We start from the raw sequence: 17301 nt of genomic DNA, 5'->3' as shown, positions 1-17301 counted from the left end.
TAGACATGAAACAGTAAAATGAAACAACGTGATAACGAAAAATTATTCTAATTAGTTTTTATTATTGAAAATAGTAAGTAAGTTGAAAGTGTATTTAATACATTAATGAACTTATATTAATGATACTCATATTATTACAGCTCACATGCATTTAATAAATAAAGCAAATGTGAACTGTGCTAAAATGAAGGTTTTAAAGAAAAACTACAAACCCTCTTTAATCTGCAAAAATACCCCTTTGTAAAAAAACTACAGCCGTCACTCATTCATTCAAAATTCATGCAGTTCTCTATCGTTCAGGCTTCTGCACCATCCACAGAACTTTTAGCACGAAAGAAGAAAATCACAGCTTTTTCTTGAGATATATTTTATTAAAAAAGGAAACCCAACAAGAACTTTTTTTTTTTACATAATCATCAAGGATTTTTATTATCTTAGTCTCTTTCATCAGTTTCATTTCATTACAGAAAATGTTATAGTACAGCGTTGTTCAATGTCTCCTCATTGCTTAATAATTTCCTCAGGAGTGCTGGTCACATATATCTGTACAATATGGTTCTTATTTTTTTTCTGTACATTTTTTGTGAAGTTGGTTAAAAAGGCTGTCAGCACTTAAAGAAGCTGTTTCTTTTCTTTCTTTTTTATTTCTTAAATAGTTGATCAAATAAAAGATTATTTTTCCCAGGTTCTGCTCGCCCCTGGGGGGGTTTGGGGCAGAGTTTACACCCGGTCACCGTGAATATAAGGAAGCTTCAGGGTCTGGGCAGACTGGGGCGTGCCCCCCCCCATCTCCCTCTCCCAACATCACCTTCCCTGCCCAGGCATTTGGCACTGCGCACATAAACAAGACTCACAAGATAAACAACAAGCAAAGCTCTTTGTGAAGCCATTATGATGCATACTAATGAGAGAAAAACAGAAGTGTCACCTCGATGGGTGCTCAAAAGAGGAAGTGGCCCTGGTGTGCCCCCTATTCCTCTTTGCTGAGCACCATGGGAAATCTGGAGTCTTCCTCAATGTTTTCTTCATTTTCAAAAAACTGATTATTTTTTTCCACCTAAGATGAGAAAATAATAATTTTCTTTTTTTTGTCCTGGCAGGCACCTACAGCTGTCTATTAAAATGCTACTGCTATAGATAAGGTCTAGCATTGAACACACAAAGCAATTGCAATGAAAGGAACAAAGTTGCCTTAATATAAGAATGATAATAAGAAGAATAATGATAATAATAATAAGAATAATCATAATAATATATTACAGAATAAATCTCTTTTTATAATTTGATTTTTTCATTAAAAGTTATATTTTCTTTGTTTGAAATACTATAATCTTTTTAAATTAATTTTTTCATATGTATCTAGGTTGTGATCAAGATGTTGACTATACCTCAACGTTATCCAAATCAATAAAAACTAGCTGTGCCGTTGCATATTACAGAATAGTCAATGATATGTGGACATGCACCGTGAACCACCCATTCCAACCCTCGCTATATGATGCCGACTCTCCGTCCCTCCGTGACGACATCATAGCCGGCCGATGACCATGACGTCGACCACCTCGCCCTTGTGCAGCTCCACGTATTGCTCTGTTTTCGGAGGTAGCATCAGGAGCCCGTTAGCACTGCGCATACTCATCAGTCTGCTGCTCACCTGGTTCCCTGCAGCAGAGAGGAGGGGGACACAGAGGGGATACAACTCTTTGAATCAGAGATCAGAACCACGACACGAATTTAGGAAGTGTTGTATTTGACCCCATCATAAAAAAAGAGTTTTGCAGATCTATTAATTGTCTTGGTTTCATTGTCAAACTAGTCGATATGTAAATACTGTAAAGATCAAGTGCTCATATGCAATAAATTCAGATACCATAAAGTTGTAGAGCATTTTTATCCATATAGAGTCACAGGTTTAATGACTCTACTTTGTTGGCTGTCAGGGAGGTTATGATATCATCTGCTTTTGTTTGTAATTTAGCAAGATTACACAAAATCTACAGGACAGATTAGAATGGAACTTGGTGGAAGGATGTGTTATGGGTCAGGAAAGAACTTGGACAATTTTGGTGCTGATCCGAATCAGGGGCCGGATCCAGGATTCTTTTTAAACTTTGGAAAACATTGTAAAATTTTCAACATTTCCATTGATTTTTCAGGAAATAATTCATTGATCTTGATGAAAGAAATTGGATATTTATAAGTGTGTGCAATTTGATGCAGATCCAACTGTAAATCCAGATCTTAAATGTGTTTGCATAAGAGGACTGTGGGGCCTTGGATGAGAGATGCACATTTCTGCCCCTCACCTGTGCTCTGTGCCCATGGCAGAGGTTCCTGGTGATGCCATGTCAGAATGCAGCGGTGGTATTCAGGGCGAGGGTCCAGCTTCACATCACAAGACAACTGGGGAACAAAAACATACAAAGCTAATTCTGTGGATATATTTTAATAAGTTAAACGTCAGGTCTGGATCATCACCAAAAATAATATGCCGGGTTAAAAGGTGATCTTCCAACCCAAACTCTACTATATATGTTCCTAATCTATATTTATATCTATATATAGATATATATCTATATATAGATAGATATAGATATATATATGCTTAGAGTCACAAAAAGGTGAACAGCGAGAAGCGGAGAGCTCTTCCAACTTTGCTGGCAGACATGGAGGTTTCTTTACTGAATACTACTTGACCCGGGTCTGATGCCATCTGCTGAGGGAAATTATCTGGCTGCGTCTGTGCTTTGAGGCCATCAGTCCCACCACTAAGTGGCAGTAATGCATTCAAGTTGATTTCTAACTGCTTTATAACAGCAAGTGATGTAGCACAGCACTCTGGATGGCACCCGTGATGGCAGGGGACCAGACCTCTCCGCTTGATGATGCTACTCGGGGACACGTGCTACGTTTGCACGGTACGTATGACATTATTATGACTTCTCCTGCTCCACGAGTATGAATATTCATGACCTGGGAGCAGGCCTCCAGGTCAGCGTGGGCTGAGATTGCCTCCTCTGCTAAGTCAGAGCAAAAGTTATAAATATGTATCGCGCAGATGATGAAAATAGAATAAAATCCAGAGTTAAGATGCAATGGATTGCAATCTTACACTTTATGAGACTTCAGTACAAATATAACTTTCTGAGTGGAGTTTGCATATTCTCCCGATGTCTGTGTGGGTTTTCTCCAGATTCTCGGGCTTCATCCCACGGTCAGAGACATGCAGACTGGGGTAAAGTTGATTGGAGACTCTGAAATTGACCATAGATGTGAATGTAAGTGTGAATGTCCTGCAATACGCTGCCGATGTCCGCTGGGATTGGCTCCAGCCCCTCCTACAAATGATCAACTGAATAATGACCCTCGTTCAGACCTGGTATTAACATCCGTCAAGCGGTCGGCTCTAAGTACAAGTCTGAACGCAGCCAACTGCACCCTGAGATCCCATCACTCAGACGATGTCACTCAGGTGGTCTAGGACGCACATGTCCACATTCTTCTCGCTGTGTGAACACAAATGCATGAAGGATTGTCTACTCAGCTGATGTCCTCTGAGCTGCCGCAGTTTCACAACGAATGGAACGAGTTTTTACTCTCTCTACTCTTCTAATGTGTTGACTTGTTTGTGGTCAGCGCCACAGAATCACAATAATACACTGACCTCCTGACTCCGCTCTCTCTCTCTCTCTCTCTCTGACAGACACACACACAAACATCGTGACCTGACACATCTGTAAACTTAAAACATGTGGCATTTGGGAACACAAATGACGTACGTGTCTATTTCTATATCGAGCGGGACAAGAGATACATTCAGGATGCATTTTAATACCAGGTTTGAACAGCTCAAGATCAGATCTCTCAGGAGGGATGTTTATACCAGGTCTGAACACGACCACTGATAAAGTGATGACCACCAGTACTTTGAAACGTAATGAGCTTGGATTTTTCTGTGTCTTTGGGCCAGTACGTCCGGATTCCCCGGCCGTGCCCTGTACGTCCTACCCTCGCTTTGATGATGGTGGGCCTAGGGTCCAAAATGCCCTGCATCTTCCTTAAGGCAGGGATGACAAAAAGATTACAGGTGACAACAGCGGACACGGGGTTTCCTAGGACAGACGGGCAGACAGAGAGAGAGCGGGGAGAAAGAGGAGGGGAAAATATATGAGTAACATCTCTTCAGAATCGTCTGGGTGAATCGCTCTTTCTCTCAACTTCACACACTACCTGGGAGGGCAAAGATTAGTTTGCGAGCACCGTCAATGTCCAAGGTGGCAAATGTTGTTGGGAGACTGAAAAAAACAAAACATATAGTTTAGATTTCAATCATGATATTAAATCTGTCACACATTCTTACTTCAGTTTCTATTTCTTATCAACTATTTTGTGCAACGCTGCTTTAAATGTACATCTTACATCCACACCGATCATTTTAGTTGACTTTGTGCCCTTTGTTGCCCGTTGTGAAAAGTCACATTAGAATAAATCAAACTCCTTTTCTCACCCTGGTTTCATGAAAACACGACCAAAGTGGATCTGAGCATGAAGATCGATATCCAGCACCTGCTTAAGGTAATCCTGAAACAGACATTATGGACAATTGTACAAAAAAAACAGATATACAGCGACATTTAACAAACTCCTGCAGCGGCCACAGGTTAGCTAAATACAGTCCTGTTTAATAATGAAGGCATAAAAAGCCTGATGACACATTTTAAAAAGATAAAAAACTAAAACACAAAAGAATGAACAAATAATACCTTTGTGCGGAAACTTGAGATAACAAAAACCTGACTTAATCCTTTGTAAATAAAATAAAAATTATAAATTTCAACAAACTAGAAAAAAGCAAACTTTGTTTTATCATTATTAACTGTCAAGTACAGGCTGCCATTGGTACACCCGCCACAAGGTGTCAGTAAAACACAAAGCCATGACTGAACGTGTGCACTCTTCTTCTGTCACATACCTTCTCTCCCATGGACACTCCTCCTGAGGTGATGATGACATCAGCGCGGCTGATGCCTTCATTCAGAGCGTTGAGAAGGTCATCGGGGCTGTGGGGCGCGCGCGCACACGCACACGCACACACACACACACACACACACACACACACACACACACACACACACACACATTAATCACTTGCTCTAAAGAAGTAGAGGAAGACGATGAACATCAGATTTTGTTATTGTGTGCGTGATGAAGTGAAGGGGAAAGTATGTTTATGGCTGAAGACATTTCTGTTAGTGGATAAATGCGGAGGCGTACTTGTCTCCCACGATGCCCAGATTGATAGTGGGGTAGCCGTGCTCCTGGATAGTGGCCAGCAGGGTAGAGCGATTGCTGTCCCTGATCTTGCCAGGATGAAGGTCATCTTCTGGGTTCAGCAGCTGCCATAAATGATTATGCTATGATCAGAAAATTCATCACAATAACTTTTGAAAGTAAATCATTCAAATTATTGATCAATCAAAAATGCAATTCATTGTGTGATTGAAGCTTTTCCAATGTATTTACTTCATTATTCTGTTTTACCTAATTGTAAACTAAATAACTATAAACTATATATAGTGTTAGAGGCAAGATTCACCTTGCACAGTTCTCCATTTCACCACAGGGCTAAATATGTCCTGTATATCATTTTCCTCTGTTTCATCAGACTCGTCTAATCCTCCACGGTGCAGCGTTGCCTCTCGGTAACATACCCATTCTTTGGCCTTTTACACTTGCACGACACATATTCAATTATGATGCAATACTTTAAAAATGAGTCAGAGCCCTAAGGAGACCAATAGCAGTCTTTTATTTTTGTCACATGACTCTCTGGAGTCCTTGTTGAATCCTCTTTTTTGTGGCTTTCGTCATTAAGTTCAGTTCCATCATCTCTCAAATAAAAACTCGTTTTTATTTCATGTGGTTTTACAATTTGAAATTCACAATGAAAAATAAAAAATATTAAAAACGGAAAAATTGGCTGAAATTATATTCCTTCATGAAGTCAAGCAATGAGATGTTTTGGTTATTAAGTATGAAGATTCAAAGTTAACACTGTTCAAAGGCATGAGAGTCATTATAAAGTCATTATTTTATGACACATGTTATTACACACATGTTTCCAAAATGAAAATAATGGTTTTACCTCGTTTCCTGTGGACATGACGGCCACCACAGGGAATTTCTGGACCTCCACCTCTGTGACTCCGACAGTGGCCAGGAGACCGATTTCGGACGGGCCCATGTGGGTGCCCTTTGCCAGCACACACTCCCCACGCTTGATGTCATGACCTATAGGCCTGCAGAGAAGTGAACCCAATTAAATCCTGCGTAAATGCTAATTAAAATGTTTAAACTGCACCTACAGTGTTGTAACTTCTAACAGTTTGATGTTGCTAAGAATGAGATTTACACCAAATCTGCAGTATTTCATATTAACCTAGGCACAAGAAGACATTTACCTGATGTCCTGCCCTGGACGAGCCTGTACTAGGATTCGTACCTCCAGCTCCTCTGTGCCCTGAAAGACAGATAAAGTTTCCCATCAAATCCAAGTGAAGATTTATAAAGCGTCCCATTCATCTCTGGGTTAAACTCACTCACCTTAAGATTCAAAACCAACAGAAGCCATTTTCAGCTGCTGTTGCCTGTTTTGGTTAAATTATGTATATGTCGGGTGAAGTGTCACACTTACGTCTTCAGATTCACGGAGGAGCTCGGTGTCTTCCACCTGGACAACAGCGTCGGCTCCACAGGGGATAGGGGCGCCTGTCGTCACCCTCATCACCTGACCAGGCATCACTGTGTGAGTGGGCTGTGCGGGGAGCGGAAAAATATTAAAATTTAACTACAAAAGAAGGACAAACCAGGACACGTTATAAATAAATAATAGATTTGGTAATTTGGTCTTTATTATTATTGTATACAAGGATGAATAATGCGTGTCCACTTCCTCCTGTAAGGGTGCCGCGTGTGTCAATGTAGGTCCGAACCTGTTCTCCAGCTTGGGACTCTCCGATGATGAAGCGGTCGCCTGGGCCGTCAGCAGCTAAAATAAAAGAAAGATTCTATAACATTACACCTGTGTGAAAATGTGTATGTCGGACTGTTTCATTTAGTCATTTCAGTGAGCTACAGAATGAGAAACTAGGAAAGAAGACTAAGGCTCCTTCAAATGCTGCGGACAAATGCGTCCTTTCATGCCAGAGTAACAAAGGCTCCGATGGGTGGATCCTTCTGAGACCAACCTATCCCAGGCTGTTTTTCAAGGAGATAATGGCGGAGGCAAGCAAAGAGAATAAAAGCTTCAATACTAACACTTATAAATGTAGAAGAGAAAGCAACAGCCAAATTCAATTTAAGACTTTTTAAGACCATTGGACCTAAAATCTGATTATTCAAATTCTGACTTTTTTGTAGACCCAGTGAAAACCCTGTAGTATCAGGCCTCAACTTAACTGAACAGTTAACGGTGCACACGTTAAAAAACACAAGGGCATTCAAACTTTCTCATCACGTCCAACTGTAGCTCTGTTGCTGAGGGGAGGAAGGGCAAAGGGCGGGACAAGCTGGTGATGCAAATCACATAAATCCTCCGTGGACCGGACCATTCAGACTTTGCAGTTTATTGTCTACTTCAAGATCTTTGCGTTTTTAACTCCAACCTGTCCAAACAGCACCATTCTCATATGACAGAAAACTCCATCATTCTTATGTCCCTGCATTTGTGGGGATGATGCCACAAGAGGAAACTTGGCGCCACCAGTCGTCCAGCTTTGACCTCAGGACTACCGGTACCCATTTAACAGCCTAAAAAAAGTTAATTCAGCTTTTGGGCTTTTCCTCTAACTCCCAGTGACGGAGAAAGGTAGATGGAGCTATTTCTGTTAAAGGCAAAAGGTTATCCGCTCCCTCCACACCCACGGTCTCGGCTCTCAAATCTCTGAGATCTGCACGTTTGCCTCAGCAGGAGCCAGGCCCTCAGGACATATGTAGAAAATCCAGAGAGACCTGGTGTGCTTCTCCTCCTACTCCATTAGCCAGAGCCAACAGGAGATGTTATATGCAAGAGTTTTTGAGGCGCCTGGAGCCAACAAGCTGCCACCCTGCTCTCCAGGTTAACAGGCCGCTCCAGGACTCCCAGACAACCAACCTCGCCTCAGCCCTCACAGAGAAAACAAAACGCTCCGAGGAGTTATCACAGACATTGGAACGTAACTCGTCTTTCTGAACAAAGCTAAACCCCAAGCAGTTTTAGAACTTTAGCTCTTGTTACTCGTCTGCACCTGGAGGCAGATCAGAGCCTCTCGTCTATTTCCCACAGTGCAGTGCGTCAGTCTTCCTCCACTTTGCCCTGGCAGAAGAAGCCCTCCCATTGTTCCTGAGGCTGTTCTCCACTGCCCCAGTGTCCTGTTCATGTCTAAGTGGGACAGTCAGATCATTTGAGCAGGAAGAAAGACACACTGGCCTGGTTACGCTCATAAACTTCCTCCTAAGAAAGGACAGCAGTGACTCTGTGGATAAACTGTGCAGCCATGTTCACACTACAGGATTTGTGTTCTTTGATCAGGGTTCTCACAGTCGTCGTGAGTTCATACGACACGACTGACAGAGAACAGGAGGTCACACACTACCTGATTTTTCACCAGGAGAAGCCCTCGACCTAATTCAGATATTAAGCCTGCTAGAAGTCTAGTCAGGGTCTTTGAAGAGTTCATAGTGATTGGTGCCTGCTGATCAAACGCCGATTTGGCTCCGATCTATGGCTTTTGTCAATAAGTTTCAATATTTGGGCTGTAGACCGGTTGCAGATCTGTGACTTGTGGGGACAAAATAAGAATAGCAAAAATATCAGCAACGTAATAAAGTGCCCGAACAGATTTTAGAGTGATCTATGGCTGTATTTATGTTTAATTCTATGCATCATTGAATCATATCACAAAAATATTGAACGGATCTGCAGCGGACGGACATTAAGACGTCAAGAGAGATAGAGAAGAGGAGAGGAGCGAGTTTTACATTATCGGCCATAATCTGGGAAACTTACCTCTCACAGCGTAACCATCCTTGACAGAGGCAGGGAAGGGTGGCAGGTTGTCTTTGGCATAAACGTCCTGAGCCAGGACTCGACCCATCCCATCTGTGGGAGGAGAAGAAGAACAACATGGGTATGAGGAGCGGAGGAGAAGCTGGGACAGGACCTCTCTGCAAGACTCACAACCTGACCACTACACACACTCTCCTTTTCTATTTCAGCTGGATTCTGACCAGTCAGAGGAAGTAAAGACAGGAAAGGGAAGAAAGAAAAGAAATAAAAAGACAAGAAGAGAGTGGGTGGAGGAGAAAAATCCCAGCATTAAATACCATAAGCTGCCATGTGGCTATATATAGCTCTTCTGTAAGTCTTTTTGCTGTGATTATGTGGGTGTTAATATAAAGATCTAAGCTTTGATAAAACAATACATGCATATACACACAGACATCAGCTTACTAGATGACAGTCATTACGATCTGCTGTAAATAATACATCTCAGCAGCAGAGGAAGAAGCATCTGCTCTCGTCCGATCCTTACATCTTTTTTTTTTTTCTAAGTTGACAGTTTTTCTTATATAAATATTCTATAATTCTTTTACTCCTCCCAGGCTGCCACAGGTAAATCTATATGTTAAAGCCGAGTTGTGCATTAAAACCCATGTGATGTCTTGTTGCAGAAGCAAAGTAGTAGAAGTAGAAAATAAATAAAAAATAAAAGTGGACAAAAGAGAAATTGTAGCAAAAGAAATGAAAGAGGATAAAATAAAAGAATCCTTTGAGAAAATACATTTATTCGTTTATCATTTATAAAGTCGATTCACTAACTAACCCACAGTGCACTCTCGTTATACACACACCTGCAGGTCTGTCTTCATCCAGCAGGGGAGCTGCTGCAGCTCTTTTCTGCCTGAATATTTATTCCCTTCTTCCTGTGTCCTCCTTCAAACCCCGGAAACTGACTCCCCCTCTTACCAAGAACATGAAACATCCCTTTACACTTGGCAAAAGACAGAGTGCTCCTTCTCCCCCCATTGATCCAGAAGTCATGTGCACCACAGGCCATTATTGCCCCCAGTACTTGCTACCTCGTCTTCCAAGATGAATTACAGATTGTGTGTTTTTCTTTTGTCTAGTTCTCCTCTGGCCCAGAGCCTGGTGCTGTGTCACCCTCCACTGGTGCTGAGGCTACTGTGCCAGAAGGACGACGAGACCCTCAGGTGCTAAAATAACTCCTCTGACAAAAACCAACCCCACAACTTAAACATGTAAAGACTTTAGCTGCTTTACGACATGCTCTGAACTTCGGACATTGTTCCCGAAAATTTCCAGAGGGGTTTTAGTGAGAAAGCAAATGTCCAGGTCAGTTGCCAAAACGTGTTTAAACATAAAGACTTGTGTTCTCTGAGCTTCACGCACGCACGGGTGTTTCGGGATGTGCATCATTACACAAGGTTTGTTATGTATGTGTTCATGCTGCCAAGAAAGTGTGTGTATGTGTGTGTGTGTGTGTTTGTGCATTTTGACTGTGTGACTGACACCGCAGCCTGCAGACTGAGTCTGCTGATTCAGTAAAGTGTCCCGCTGCAGACAGAGAGTATTTAAATGCTGTCATGTGAACTTAGCAAGCGCATGTCGCTGTATCGATCTGAAAGGTGCAATACGTCAACATCCCGGCGACCTCCGTCGCTGATGTCAGCAAGGTGTGATGGGAAGATGCCAAGGGGCAAGATTGACGAATTCGGGACATTCGCGTGGGTGTGAGTGAGGAGGGCTTGTCTGCAGGGAATCTTTACCTCCGGCGTTCTTTTGTTTGCCGGCTCCACAGTTTAAAAGGGAAACGAACATCTGTCCTGCTCACCTCTGTAGTTAATGATCTCAGTGCCCAGGACGGCGGTCATCTCCAGCACAGTGATGAAGGCCTTGTCCATGGAGGTGAGGGGGAAGGGGGACATGCGGTGCCTCCGGGCTACCTTGGTGATGTCCACTGCACTGTGACCTGAGAAAACACAAGACATTATATACACGGTCAAAGATCAAACTCTAACCCAAAATAATGACAGTGTGTATTTACAGTGCACATATACATGTTCTTCATAAAATAACATAAAATAATTTTATATAAATCACACAGTTGTTTTTAAAGTTACACACCAAAACTTTTACTTTTAATATTTTTTTAAGTAAAATGCTGTTAACATAGTGATCTTACTGACATAACTCTAGACCCAGAATTTAAACCTAGCTCAACCCAAGTCCTAACTGAGAGTGACACTATAAACTCTTATCACACACATTATATTCTATTATTTGACATTTCTAAACCAGCATCCTTGTATCCTGGAGTTGGGGCAGGGCACTCACCAATTTTAGCATTTTAATTCTTAATTTAGATGATTTAAAAGTTGAGAGGAAGACAGCAAAAGACAGAGAGGAGAAAGAAATCTGCTGGGACTCAAACATGTGGCACCAAAGGCAGGAAAACTAAAGCACTCAACTATCTCCGGAGGCAAACAGAACCTGTATTTTAAGAATTTTCTTTTTTAGCTCAAGAGCCACAAGAATAAAATCTAGTAAGACACTCAAGATGATCTGAGCACTCAAGGTTGCAGCAAAGGGCAAATTAAAAAACCCAGGACATACACACACATTACATAAATAAACATATGTAATCTACTGTGTTTCCACATTAATATAAACTGGATTAACGTGACTTATTTTTGGTGAACATTTACATGTAATAATACAATTTGAACACCACGAAGAGGCAGGAAATAGTCCTATTAGTTTGCAGAAGCTGCGGAAGCCGGCTGCATGATAGCGGTGTCCGATAGTAGCCATGTTGGTCTAATAATACCTCTCTAATAATTCCAAAGGTAAAAGGAACAAAGCAAGGTGTAACTAATGTGTAATCTGCTCTCTCTCTCTCCTTATCTCTCCCTGCCTCGCTCTCCCTCTGCCTCTCTGCCTCACAGCGAAGAAAAAGGAGCCGTGCTTTGATTTTTCCCTTGACCCAGTTTCTCTCCTTTAAACATACACTTACGCTTCAACAGCATATTCTGATGCTTAACATGAGGCTTAACAACCTCTGGCAAAACATCACACACATACACACACGCACATACAGAAACCATGCTCATTTAAAATCTATTTCTACGTGTTTGAGAGCACACTTGGCGACATGCAGATACGACGCGCCTTTGAATCAGGAGCTTAGTACTCACTTGATCTTAGGATATTTTCTTTGCTGTTGCATCGTGACTGCACCTGGAGATGGAGGGAGCGATTGGGAGCGAGAGACAACGGGCAAAGAGAAAGAAAGAGGGGAGAGCAGAGGCAGTGGTGATTTCAGATGAATCCAGGCTGCTCTTTTGACAAGCTGTTTATACAACAGTCAGAAAGCACTGGCAAGAGCCGTGTCACACTACACTGTGCACTTTGTCCTGCTGTTGGGAGATGGCTGCATCTCCTGCATTACAATTATCATCACTTACTGTATGCTACAGCATCATATCACAGGTGGTATTCACACTGATAAATGCATTGACATGTTACACTACAATTAGATTAAAGCATTTGAATATATATAAATATGTATATGTGTATATATATATATATAAATATATAAATAAATAAATATATATATACGGACAAAGGCAACAACATACAGAGTGACAATATCGTATCACAAGGTCATAATAAATGTATTAACTGTAACATCAAATGTAGTGGAAATGTAGTGTCGAGTAAAGATAGTGGCTGTTCAGATGTGGTGCAGAACACTGGGGTTTCTGTGGAGATCGCTGACGCTGCACTAGCGCTTAACTACGTCTAATCTATGGCCAGGAAGGGAGGAGAGCAGAGTGGGTTCAAACTGGGCTGAGTTTCCCAAAACCACCGTGAGTGAATGGAGATCAAAATGTGCAAATCTTCAGTATAATCATGAAAACAAATGAAAAGCACAATGGAGACAGTTGGAGGTAATCTCACATTGTTTCTCAAAGTAATGACCACATTTCCCATAAACCATCCTGTCAGGGTGGGAGTGGTTTTAGTCAAACATCTTCTATAGTTGCTGTGTCACAGTTCCATACTTCTTACTAATCAGTTTGAATTGTCATGTTTTAGCAGTAGGTGTGGAAGCAAACATGGTGTCCTGGAGGCCTTCAGGGGTTCTTGGCACCCGACATCCACCAATTAGATTCCGGTCGGGGAGCCTTGTTGCATGGTTGTTCCCCGTCTTGCTCCACGTTCCTTGTCATCTCTCTGCCGTTAACAATCAATCAAACTGGTACCACTGCCATTTAAACTTTACAAAAGGAGAGCAGAATGTTTTTTTTCCAAAGATTAAATACTTTTCTTTAGTTGTCTGAGATGTTCTTGCTTTTGTGTCTCGATCATAGAACGGCAACTTTTTAGACATCCGTGTTTCAGTCTATTCTGTCCTTACACTGTCTAAAGAGGAACTTAACAGTCTACAGTGGTTTAACTTCTCACCTTGCTTGCAGGTGAGCTCCAGGATACTGCACCCTTCTGTTCACACCCAACCTCAGTCATCAGTGATGCTGAGTGTGTGCAAACGCAGTGAAAACACAGATTCTCTTTAAATGCAGAGAATTAGTGGCAAATGAAAGCCAGAGGCTGTACAGCAGGTGGTACATGGACATATCAGTGGTCCTTCTCATCTGGTCACTGCCATTAGAAACTACCAACCTCCTGCTGAACATGTTTTAATCATGATAAACTAACATGAGGGTGATGTATGTTGATGTTAAATTGCTCGACAACAGTTCTAACAGTCTGCGTAAGTGAACATGCTTTTGGGAATCTCAGCCTCAGGGAGACAGTAAATAAGTAATAGAGAATCGCAGGCTGCGGTTTAATCGGCTATATGTTTGGCACAGAATTCTGGCATCATTATTCTTTATGCACCTACACACAGTACAGGCCCAGTTATAGGATACAGTGGGGGCAGTGACAGTATTTCAATTTAGCCAAAATTAACGTTTTACAGTCAAAGGTGCAAAGATTTAGGAAAGTTATTTAGCAACAGCATCTATTGGCCAAAGGTCAGTTGGGCATGAGTCTGTGGTGTTTGATTCTTGCCTTCCTGACGCCCTCTCATGACATAACCGATCTCTTTCTTGTTTATTGTTCGTTGGATGTTTGGCCCAACGTGTCCTATGAGCTCCGACAGTCCTTCCTTCCTCTCTTGAACGGCTGCATCTCAATAACCTCTGGAGGTATCACATAAGTTGGGTGTGGGCAGTGTGTGGTGTATGGAGAACCAAAGCACCCGTGGTGAAGGTGAAGGTCTCTCTACCCACCCGCCCACCCACCCCATCTTCTCTCCTCCCCTCCCTCACCGCTAGCATAACTACAGGCTAATACTGCGACACCACTGGGCACCAAACAGCCAAGGTGAGAGGGTGGGAGATGGGAGGTGGGAAAGGAGAGGGATGGACAGAGAGAGAGATAGAAAACGACAGGTAGTAGGACAGATAGAGAGACAAAGGGTGGGTGGGTGGGTGGGAGGGTGAGGATCAGCATGACGTGGTCCCAAAGCCCCGGAAACGAAAAAAGAAAAAGAAACAAAGACAGGATGCACGGACTAGACAGACTTCACTAAACTACAGAGCCGAGACACAGCAGAAAGGAGGGAAAACAGGGAGAAAAAAGAACGGAAACAATAAAAGACCACTGGAGCGGCCTGATGGCATTTTACTTAAACAGACATCCAGCACACCAGACAGAGCTAGTGAAAGCAGAGCATGTTAAACCGGAGAGACAGGAGACAGAGAAAGACAGACGGATGGAGGGAAAGGAAGAAAGACAGACGGACAGAGAAATATTGAACAACGAGGGACGGGAAAAGTGTGCGTGGGAGACGGAGAAAAGGGAGAATCCGGACAGAGAGTGAACGACAGACAGATTGAGAACGACGAGACCGGTGGCAACAGACAAGGTAGAGAGACAATCAAAGAGAGAGCGAGAGAGAGCGAGAGAGCGACAGCGAGAGAGAAAGCTATAGGCAAGCGAGGGTAGGAAGGGGTGGGTGGACACAGAGCAGGGCGTTTGTTTTGCGCGCTCCTCGGAGGAGGGTGGGGGCAAAGGGCAAAGGTGGGGAAGGGGGGGCGGGATAGTTACTCGAGAGCTGAAGGTCCTCCTGCGATCATCTTTAAGCCCCTCCAACCTACACTGGAGCTAGTGGAGATAAAGCATCGAATCACAGGCATCAGTGCATCTGTCCCGGCAACAACAACACTAACAGACAGACAGACAAGACAAGACAGGACGGACAGGACAGACAGACGAGAGGACGGATGGACGAGAGGACAAGTGGACAGACAGGCATCCGCTATACGACAAGCAGGAAGGAGAAGAGCAGCAAGGAGAGAACTGAGAGAGAGGAAGAGAGAGAGAGAGAGGGATGAACAGAAAGAGTTTTGTGATGATGAACCGCTGATCACTTACAGACAGACTTTTTACAACTTGGAATAATTCAGATACAAATATTAATTCTGTGTCAGTGATTCTAACGTTGCAAAGTTGTTGATCTCCTTTTTTTCTCTCCTGCCTCGAGGACTAGTTTGTCTCTTTTCATTATTCCCTGTGAGTTTATGTATTTACGTGCTGTATGACATATCTTCTGGTGTATTTCTAACGGCTGTTACAGGATCAGTTTCCCTCGAGGGAACAACAAATTGACGTCATGATATAATTTTTATCATGTTATTTAACCATTTAATGAGCCAATTATCCTTGTTAAATGCAAATATGATGTTGTTTTGATATGTATTTGTATATGTGCTGCTCATACACTGCTCCTCCAACTTATGTCACAGTCATAAATGCACTGGGATGTATTTTAACAACTGGTGTTTGGAAACCAACAGTTCATGTGCATTGTCTCTTTCCCTGAACCTGCCGACCTGTGCTGTCGGTTTTACGTGATCACACCTCATTAGGGTCATTCACGTGGATTGACAGGAACCCACAACTGCGAAGACACATCTGGCTCCGAATAAGGTGTTTTTAAACCAGGATATTTAGCCTGACAACTACAATTTTTTATTCGGCTGTTGACGCATTTATTTTTAGCTATCTAGCATCTAGCTGATGTGAGCTAGTTTAAGGAATGTCTACTTGTTCAATTAACCTGACTCATCCATGAGCTAGCAGTTATATATTTTCAAGCTCAGATGTTCTCTAAAAAGCCTATTTTTGATTGGATGTACATGATGGCGGCAGCTATATATATACATATATATATATATATATATATATATATATATATATATACATATGAAGAAAGAGAGAGAGAGAGGTATGATGTAAAAAAAAGAAAGAAAACAGACAAAGGTGGGGATTAAGGGAGCTAAATACAGCTACAGCAAACAGACACAGATCAAACTTGACATTGAAGAGCACATATGAAAACTAACAATCGACAGCTTGGACATTTTCGTACAAAATGTACCTTTTAAAAACGTAACTACAGAAGACATCTAAAATCAAAAAAAAAATGACACGAATGCAGAACAATTTAATTAGAGTCTCACTACCTAACTGGTTTCTTTAAACACACAGACAAACCACAAGAATCACAAGTTTTCGACTTCCTGAACCAGAAGGCTACACACATACTCCTTTATGGTAATGTATCACTAATCTGTCCTGCAGCTGGGATTAAAGCAGTAAAAATACACAGTCACCATAAACTGAGACACAGCTTTACACCTTGATGCAGTGTGGAGTGACAGACTGACACGGGTGGAAAAAAACAAGACCTCTACACAGCAAATAATGGCTCAGCAGAAAAGATCGTACCATCAGAGAGTCATGGGGGGGAAACTGTTTGCATATGGAGATGGAGAGACAAAGTGGAAAAGCTAGGCGGGGGTGTGTTAGGAAGTGAGGAGAGTATATGTGGAGAATGGGTGCAGGAGCAGAGCGGTGCACTTTAGACGTATGGAAAAGGGGGGGGTGTGCAAAAAAGCAGACTGTCAAACACTCTCTCACTCATTTCTAATCTACCCTCCGCTGCAATCCCCCCCATTACTGGTGAGAGACCGACCAAGTGAGAGAGAAGAATGGGCTCATGTGAGAGATGAAAATGTAAACACATACACAAAAACACAAGGAGAGCAGGTTAAACTCCCGGAGTAAGCAAAAATAAATGAGGTAAAAATGAAAAGAAAGTGAAGTGAAGGCCGGAGTGTGTGCATCTGAGGACTCGGGCCTGACAACCCTTCACTGGTCTTGTCAGC

At 42.3% G+C, this 17301-nt stretch overlaps 1 protein-coding gene across 11 annotated transcripts in view; it reads right to left on the bottom strand.

Annotated features, from left to right (window-relative positions):
- Window positions 1–346: 346 nt before the first annotated feature.
- The window catches only part of gphnb (gephyrin b), a 74305-nt gene continuing 57350 nt past the window's right edge, over window positions 347–17301 (bottom strand). For 4 of the 11 annotated variants that reach the window (XM_069515065.1, XM_069515069.1, XM_069515067.1 and 1 more), the window contains 14 exons: window positions 12256–12298; window positions 10893–11030; window positions 9047–9139; window positions 6993–7048; window positions 6695–6814; window positions 6462–6520; window positions 6146–6299; window positions 5275–5396; window positions 4973–5060; window positions 4508–4581; window positions 4228–4295; window positions 4009–4112; window positions 2307–2403; window positions 348–1662 (listed from right to left, as the gene is read on the bottom strand). In XM_069515065.1, coding sequence (XP_069371166.1) covers window positions 1529–1662; window positions 2307–2403; window positions 4009–4112; window positions 4228–4295; window positions 4508–4581; window positions 4973–5060; window positions 5275–5396; window positions 6146–6299; window positions 6462–6520; window positions 6695–6814; window positions 6993–7048; window positions 9047–9139; window positions 10893–11030; window positions 12256–12298 — 1350 coding nt within the window. In that variant the 3' untranslated portion in view covers window positions 348–1528. Of the gene's footprint in view, window positions 1663–2306; window positions 2404–4008; window positions 4113–4227; window positions 4296–4507; window positions 4582–4972; window positions 5061–5274; window positions 5397–6145; window positions 6300–6461; window positions 6521–6694; window positions 6815–6992; window positions 7049–9046; window positions 9140–10892; window positions 11031–12255; window positions 12299–15178; window positions 15236–17301 lie in introns of all 11 variants that reach the window. The other 7 variants (XM_069515062.1, XM_069515066.1, XM_069515064.1 and 4 more) reach the window with 4 other exon arrangements.

Source organism: Paralichthys olivaceus, chromosome 19 (assembly GCF_024713975.1).
Source record: "Paralichthys olivaceus isolate ysfri-2021 chromosome 19, ASM2471397v2, whole genome shotgun sequence".
Classification (NCBI taxonomy): domain Eukaryota; kingdom Metazoa; phylum Chordata; class Actinopteri; order Pleuronectiformes; family Paralichthyidae; genus Paralichthys; species Paralichthys olivaceus.
Note: the sequence above shows the minus strand (reverse complement) of the source record. Positions and strands in the feature narration are given on the sequence as shown.